The following is an 8,419-nucleotide window of genomic DNA, read 5'->3' as shown; positions in this document are numbered from 1 at the left end:
GTTTCTGGACTTGTTGGAGGGTTTCTAACTAATGTCTTGATGCTCTCTTAGAACAACATTAGGATTTGTTCTGTCTGAGCAGGCACAGCCAGATGTACCTTCATTTTTTTCAGCTTTATTTCTTTATTTATTTGTGTTTCATTCAATTGTCACTTTATTGCAAGATGGTAGAATTAATTACAAATTTAAACTATAACCTGGTAATCTTTAGTCAGCACCAAGATTTAATAAAGGCAAACCACTTATTCAAAAGCGATCATAGGGCCAGGTGTAGTAGCTAATGCCTGTAATCCCAGCACTTTGGAAGGCCAAGGTGGGTGGATCACCTGAGATCAGGAGCTCGAGACCAGCCTAATCAACATGGCGAAACACTGTCTCTACCAAAAGTATAAAAATTAGCCAGGCGTGGTAGTGCACGCCTGCAATCCCAGCTATTCGGGAGGCTGAGACAGGAGAACCGCTTGAATCCAGGAGGCGGAGTTTGCAGTGAGCTGAGATTGTGCCACTGCACTCCAGCCTGGGCGACAGAGCGGGAGTCCATCTCAAAACAACAACAACAACAACAACAAAATAAATAAATAAATAAATAAAGTGATCATGGAACAACTCAAATGCCGAGTAAGAAGGATGGGAAGCATCTGACTGGCCCACAGATTGAGTTCTCTCAGTACAGTGAATAAATGTTTCATTTTTAGGAGATAGAAACTATCTACTTCAGTAGAAGGCAATACAGAAAGATTTTGCCACATAGACTAGTTTCTGTTTAGTCAGGCAACTGTTTCTGGCTGTCTCAATTGGGATACATTTACATAACTGGCTGTGCATGAACCTTCTTTGCCAACAGCTTTAGGTCCCAAATGCACTTGGCAATTGTCTCCTTTTCCTGCTGTGCAGAGATGCTCTGCACCACGTGCTTCTCCACCCAATTTATCATGTGCTCTTGTTCCTTTCAACGCATCATGTTCTGCACAGATATATGATAGTCCAGGTGATTCTTTACTTCCTTATACACTCTATGCAGTCATTCCCAGTAAGTAGCCTCCAAAGCCATAGCAATGTTATTCCTCTGCACATCAAAAAGGTAATGGAGCTTCTGAACCAGTGAGCGTTGCGACTTCTCCAAATCATTTGCATCCTGGATTTGTTTGATGGAAGCCTGCTTCACCTCTTCTATTTTGGGCAGTGTCTGGCTCATTGAGTTTATAAGCAGATTCTCCAATAGAGGCACCATATTTTTAAATTACATAAAGTAACCCTACTATTGATATAGTAGAGAAGGTCTCTGTGGTAATCATGTGTATTTCTTTGGATAAAGCATACAAGATAAGCCCATTTTGGAGCACATAGTGTCCTGTTATACTGCTTTTAGGATAAAGAAATTGGAAGAATTCCTCAGGGATCAGCCCAAAATGAACTTTTCCTCTATAGGAAAAGGAAGGAAGAGGGGGTAGAGGGGCAAGGAGTCGCTGCCCTGTGTGAAAGGTCCTTGTTGCCTGCAATACTCCTAGACCTAGGAAAACTGCATTCTACAGAGAGGGGGCCACTGTGGCAGTGGCAGAAAGTGCCACCCAGGACAGCATGGTCAGCGAAGACACAGGCAGCCAGCTGTCTTAACATCCCTGAGACCCCGACCAGAGGATGTGTCAGGGCAGGAACCTTTTGTTGCTGTTGTTGAGACAGAGTCTTGCTCTGTTGCCCAGGCTGGAGTGGAGTGGCACAATCTTGGCTCACTGTGACCTCTGCCTCCTGGGTTCAAGCGATTCTCGTGCCTCAGCCTTCTGAGTACCTGGGACTATAGACATGCACCACTACGCCTAGCTAATTTTCATATTTTTAGTAGAGATGGGGTTTCACCATGTTGCCCAGGCTGGTCTCAAACTCCTGGCCTCAAGCAATTCACCTGCCTCAGCTTCTCAAAGTGTTGGGATTACAGGCGTGAGCCACCGTGCCCGGCCTCAACTTTATATATATATAAGCCCTTTGCCAAACTTGGAGATTTTAGTAACATTTTGAAATGTTATCACAAAATTTACGGATGACTGAGTTCATTTTAGGAGAAACTAAAGTGTTTATACTTGTTTTACTTACTAGGAAGGTAAGAGAGAAACACAGCTACATTTATTTCTGGGTAACTTTAAGGTTTCCATTATGCTAAGGAATGCGGTAGAGATTAAGAAATCAAAAGATCAGTATAAAACCAAAAGCTTTATTCTCTAGCTATTATTCAGCTCCAATTCTAACTGATTTGAAAATAAATAATTTAAAAAATTTTCTTCCTAGAAAGTAAAATATGGCACCATAATCCAATTGGGCCTCATATTTTAAATCCTGCAGAAAGCAAGCATGGACTGCAGATAGATGATAATAATAAGCCATCACTCTCAACGCAGAGAAGGTGGTTGGCGTTTCTTTTCTCTGCGTCCATTCCTGGACCATTTTTGGTCTCCTTCCTATCAAGTGTTGTCTATACGATGTGAAGGACTTTGAAAGCAGCCACAGCCTGTTTTTCCCTTTCGTGTCTGTTCTGCAGTATTTCCAGCAGTGAGATTTCAGGTAAACTTTCTTCTTTCCCAGCATAGGTTGGGTTTTTTTGTTCCTTTGATGCTTGATGAGTCAGATTTGATGGTCTGGGTTTGGGGATGGTCTTAGCGTATTCCAAAGCCTAAACGCATAAAGATGAAATTGTATTTGAAATGCGAAGTGTGCCTGGATTCCTTAAATTAAATCTAGGAAATGTTTGTTTATAATATAAATGGAGACTATCACTATAACTTACTAAGACATTGGTGGAAATGGAGATCAAATAATGCAATATAACACACAGTTTAAACAAAATATATTGGCCCCAAAACAATATATTGTGGAATAAAAGGAGTTGAGGAATAATACATACAGTTGTGTCCTTTGGATGCTTTTGTCATAAAACTGAGTTTCCTTCAAGTGTTCCTTCTTATGTGTTTGGTCTACTTAGTTTCTGGAAGTCTTAGTAAAACCAAACTTCTACTAAGGAGATATTAATAGACCTTTCTATCCAAAGAAGATTTGTTACAGCTTGAGACCAAAGACATCACTGTAGTTTACATACACTTGAGCTCCCGTCATTATACCAGCTATTCTTGTTCCTAGGATCTAGAAAGTATTTGAGGTTGAATTTTTTTTCTTTCTATAGCAATCTAGATGCTGAAAAACGCAGTCTTTTTCTCAGTGATGTCAGTTCTGAAAGGCATTACAATAAAAACGAGATCACTAAATATGATTTCTACACCTGCCTTTATAACAGTTTTGCATTTTAGTAAGAGATTGTTGATAGCTGAAATACAAATGGATTGTACGCTTTCAGTCCTGCAAGAGGGAAAAAAAACCTCTAAAATGTAGAAAGGAAAAGTCTAGACTTCTCAGTGCATGTAGGTGAAGGTTACAGATATTTCTAATTATAGGTTTGTTGCCTTGAAACACTTCATGAAAAAATAAGGGATTAGAGAAAAAAGAAAAAGTAGCACCGTAGAAACTCAATCAAGTGGACTGAGGTCTTCAAGGTCTGAGGAAGAAAGGCAATGAATAGAAAATATGATGGTCTGTGAAAGAGAACATGAGGTACAAATTCCTGCAGGCACCAAAGGATCTCTTGTTCCTTGTGCAAAGGGTCCCGTGTCCTTACAGGGACTGGATAGATCAATTGAGGCAGAGACTTGTACTGCAAAGCTCTGTGTACATATTTCATTCACATCACAACTGATGGTTGATGCCATCTGAGAGGCAGAACATTCTGTATTCCATGAAATAATTTTTCTTCAGTAGAGGAACCTATATATTACAATCCTTACGGAAAGTGTAGGGGAATGAAGTTGAGAGAAACAATGATTATATGTCTTTTCCTTGACATATAAGCAACAAGAAGACAACAACTGCCTTAAAATTTAATGATACAAAATAAAATTGATGATGAAGCTTGCTCATTTAAGAAATCACATGATTATTTAATTTTTATGTGTGACAAATTTAAAATACTGTTCTTGGAAGAAAAGACATGGAGACAATCACTTCCAGAAAAATAAAGGTTAACTTTACAGCATCGTGTGTGTGTGTATGTGTGTGCGTGTGAGACTGTGTGTCACTATTGCATTGCTATTTGTGAATGATGGGTAGCTACAGAAATGGAAGTAGTTAAAATATCTCCTGTGTTCCAAAAAACATGGGCAGGTTTTTCTTAAGTTACAAGAAAACAGGTTGGGTGTGTTGGCTCTGCCTGTAATCCCAGCACTTTGGGCTTAGTTGGGAGGATAGCTTGAGCCCAGGAGTTTATGCCATCCTGGGCAAGACAGCAAGACCCTGTTTCTAATAATAATAATAAAAAAAAGAGCGGTAATAAAAGTTTCCTTTTAATTCTGATTGAAAAAATAAATGCCTTGTTGAGAATTTCTTACCTTCTGCCGAGGGATAGCAGATTTATTCTGAGCTTTTTCTGTTTGTGGTTTTGATAGAACGGATAGTGTCTTCATGTTGTACTCCTTGACTTGTTTTGCATATTCCTTTCGGTGTATTAATTTCTGCATCTGTTCAGAGAAACAAAGTTATGATGAATCCAGGTGCTGCTGCTTCTCTCTGCTCTCTACTTAAAGCGATGCCCTGGTTTCGGTATACTGGGCATATCTTATCAGCTGTACAGGAGAAATGGGATCACCTAGAGTAAGGTGGCAGCAGTGAAATGATTAAGTTAATTGCTTCTCCTTGAAATAGTCTCTCTGTGAGGAGGCACATCACTGCAATAGCACGCCCAGTATGCCCTTAACAGGGGCTAAATCACATTCAGAACCTTCTTTGTTGCATTTACCCAATTTATTTTCATTTTTGCTTCCAACTTTGAACTATACTCTCTTTTTATGCCTTGAGTGCAACTGCAGTTAAAACACATTAAATGAAGATCTCCTTTCACTAGAGGAAAGAGAATAAAGTGGATGCACTTTTCAGGGGTTGGCAAACTCTTCCTCTAAGTGTCTTTTCTGTAGCCACTGTTCACGATTATCAAGATAACTCTAGCAGGAAAGACCAACGACCACGTAACATACACATTTATTTTCATGTGCACGGGTCCCACTTTGCCGTGCAGGCCTTCAAAACTAACCGAAAGACAGATACATATAACAACATGGGCTAAATATTTTTATTTTAAGGCAAGAGGCGTATCCGGGTCTCTATACCAATGTTATTTCAGAAGGGTCTCTATTCCGAGTGAGACATTTGAATTAGGGCTTAATTCTGGAGGGCGTCTCCATACAGTTTCCTAACAGACAGATGGGCTGAGTCAGGTCTGGAAACACTGTATGTGCATCTCACTTGCTTTGTCTCTGATGGACTCAAAGTCAGGTCCGAGGCCTCCAAGCTTCACGTCTCTTTTCTGATAACCTTTCAGCTTGGTGTTCTAAAAATACAACCACAGAAACAGGTTCTTTTAAGGACTTATGTGTCCCCTACTCCTACCACTCCGAAAGGTGTCATAGCCACGTAAAGTAAGAAGGAAAATAATGAAAGCCCGTGTGCACTGTCAGAGAATGGCTGCATTTCCTGACAATTCTTCCATTGTAGTGGTAGTTATTGGTAATAGTCTCTTTGGTAATTTGTAGCTGGTTAGCTAACGTGTTTTCACTTTTCCACTTTTGCAATAAAGAAACTTGAAATTCTGAAATTACAAATAAAAGTTTTCAAGCTAGTGATGTCCTGTTTTCTTATGAATGTTTTTTATTTTAATTTTTTGGGAGATACCTGATTTTGCTATGTTGCCCAGGCTGGTCTTGAACTCCTGGGCTTGAACTCCTGAGCTTAAGTGATCCTCCCACCTCAGCCTCTTGAGTCGCTGGGATTACAGATGTGAGCCACTTCACCTGGCCCTTGCTATTAACGTTTTTAACACAACATATATGTTATTACTTTGCCACTGCTCCTATTACCATTTTGTCCAGTCTTAGACAGTTTGCTGAGCCAAATAACTTCCCTGGAAGAAAGCATCTAAATGCATCAGATAAACACAGTGCTTCAAAAAGAGAATACCCCGTCCAGTGACGTCACAGCATTATCTGTTAGAGACACTACAGAAGACAAGAAGGACCAACCTTTCAAGTTTTGCTATTGATTATTGGGGGAAAAAGATAATTTTAAGGGAAAAACAATTATAATCCATTTATAATATTCAAAAGAAAAGTAAGCGTTTGAGAGTCTCGGCAAGACTCACTAAGAAACTCATTTTGTTCAGTCAGTGTGATTTCAGATATGTTGACGGGTACACAGAATTTAATATGATAACTCTTGTTAGTATTGCCTATTTAAAAGGATGGACAGCAAGAAAGTGAAGTAACTGACTGATTAGATCATGGCACCTGAGCACAATAATAGCCAGGAAAAAACCCTAATATTCTACTGCCTGTCTGTCCCCTGATAGATTAAGCTATTCCCCAAACCACTGCTTTCAAAATTAAAACTGAAGTTTAGGCTGGGCACGGTGACTCACGCCTGTAATACCAGCACTTTGGGAGGCTGAAGTGAGCAGATCACCTGAGGTTAGAAGTTCGAAACCAGCCTGGCCAGGGTGAAACCCTGTCCCTACTAAAAATACAAAAATTAGGCAGGCGTGGTGGCAGGCACCTGTAATCCCAGCTACTCGGGGGGCTGAGGCAGGAGAATCGCTTGAACCCGGGAGGCGGAGGTTGCAGTGAGCCAAGATCGCACCACTGCATGCCAGCCTGGGTTGACAGAGCAAGACTCTGTTTCAAGAAAAAAAAAAAAAAAAAAAAACACAAAAAATCCCCTGAAGTTTAGACTCGCTACTTCCCCTTACAGGCAACTCACATCCTTTTGAAATTTCAGTTTGTTAATTAATTTGGCTTCCTTTTTGGGAAGGATGGGAAAGACAATATAAAAGAGGTGGTTGGATGACAGTAGTTTCTTAAGGCACATGTAAGTTACTGCTTAAAATGGAGAAAAATTCGCCACATTGAAGAAGCAGCTGTCGTGCACCTAACTGTGAATATTAGTCCCTGTCTATATGTTAATGACAAAGCACAGGATTTTTATCAATTTTGAAATCTCCTGTTAATTATTCCATTTTTAAAATTTTATCTATTTATTTAGTTTGAGGCCAGGTTATGAGACTGTCTAATTTTTGTACTTTTGGTAGAGATGGGGTTTCACCACGTTGGCCAAGCTGGTTTCAAACTCCTGGCCTCAAGTGATCCAGCCACCTTGGCCTCCCAAAGTGCTGGGATTACAGGTCTGAGCCACCGCGACCAGCTGCGCTCCTGTTAATTATTAAGTCCTAAGATATACATCTAACTCGCCCTTTTCTAAGACAAAACTTAGCAGAGATAGTCCAGAGACTTAATATAGGACATTTTCTCATATTAGATATAATTATTGCATATAACTCTCCGATCTTAAAAATGAACTTGTATAAACACACTGTATCAACCACTACAAGAACATGTCCTGCTCACGGTGGTCTACTGAGTACCCAGAGTCATCCCAATTCACTTCTCCACTGCCACTTCCCACTGTCGATGTTCAAAAGACAAACATTCTCCAGCACTGACTCCTCAGCACTGAGCTCTTGCCCATGAAGTCTAAGCAAAAGTTTGTTGGGTACAGTGTATATTTTGGAAAGCTTTAAGGCTGTGGTAGCCCCTTCCCCTTCCTTTTTTCTTGGCTCAAATAAGGATGTGATTCCTGGAGCTGGAGCTGCAGCAGCAATTTTGTAGCCAGGGAAAAAAGAGAATCACAACAATACTGGTTCTGATGTTCTGAGCTGTGGAACCACCAGTGCTAGCAATCACTTACTTGTGGATTAATTGTATGTAAGAAGAATGAACTCATATTTCAGAAATCACTGTAAATGGTAATTGTGTTACTTGCCCACTGAAGGCAATATTCCTAACATCTCAGCACTTTCATGTTGCATTAATAATTTAAAAGGGCCAAAATGACGCGCTATATGGGCAACACTTCTACACTGCAAGGATTCCAAGTTCTGTAAATAGAATTTGCCCCATTAGAACGTTAAACATTTATGGTCAGTACTCTAATTCTAATTCTAAAATGTGAAACAAGATTCTTAAGGAAGGCTTTGGACTAAAATCATTAAAAAATTAGTAACATTAAAGTATGCAGAAGACGCATTGTTCATTGAAGGCTATTTCAAAGTCATACATCTCCTTTAAGAAAACAGAAGTCACCACTCAGCACAACCACGAGAGCTGCTGCCTCTCCATTATATCTGTCTGTTCATACTTTTATACAATTGTCCATTCACTGTGAATTCTTAGTTTTTCCATTTCATTTCTTTTTTTTTCTTTCTTTTTTTTTTTTAGATGGAGTGTCACTCTGTCATCCAGGCTAGAGTACAATGGTGCGATCTCGGCTCACTGCAACCTCC

At 39.9% G+C, this 8,419-nt stretch overlaps 1 protein-coding gene and 1 pseudogene across 1 annotated transcript in view; both read right to left on the bottom strand.

Moving 5' to 3' along the window:
• Positions 1-1,013: 1,013 nt before the first annotated feature.
• Positions 1,014-1,580, bottom strand: LOC105501227 (annotated as a pseudogene).
• A 606-nt stretch (positions 1,581-2,186) lies between these two features.
• LOC105501151 (chromosome unknown open reading frame, human C11orf63) overlaps positions 2,187-8,419 on the bottom strand; it is a 71,386-nt gene continuing 65,153 nt past the window's right edge. The window contains exons 7-9 of the mRNA XM_011926991.1: positions 5,339-5,419; positions 4,425-4,553; positions 2,187-2,662 (exon numbers count right to left, since the gene is read on the bottom strand). Of these exons, the coding sequence (XP_011782381.1) occupies positions 2,465-2,662; positions 4,425-4,553; positions 5,339-5,419 (408 nt within the window). The 3' untranslated portion in view covers positions 2,187-2,464. The remainder of the gene's footprint in view (positions 2,663-4,424; positions 4,554-5,338; positions 5,420-8,419) is intronic.

This window comes from Colobus angolensis, unplaced genomic scaffold (genome assembly GCF_000951035.1).
Source record: "Colobus angolensis palliatus isolate OR3802 unplaced genomic scaffold, Cang.pa_1.0 Scaffold7, whole genome shotgun sequence".
NCBI classification, from domain to species: domain Eukaryota; kingdom Metazoa; phylum Chordata; class Mammalia; order Primates; family Cercopithecidae; genus Colobus; species Colobus angolensis.
The sequence above is the reverse complement of the archived record's forward strand: the minus strand, read 5'-3'. Positions and strand labels throughout refer to the sequence as shown.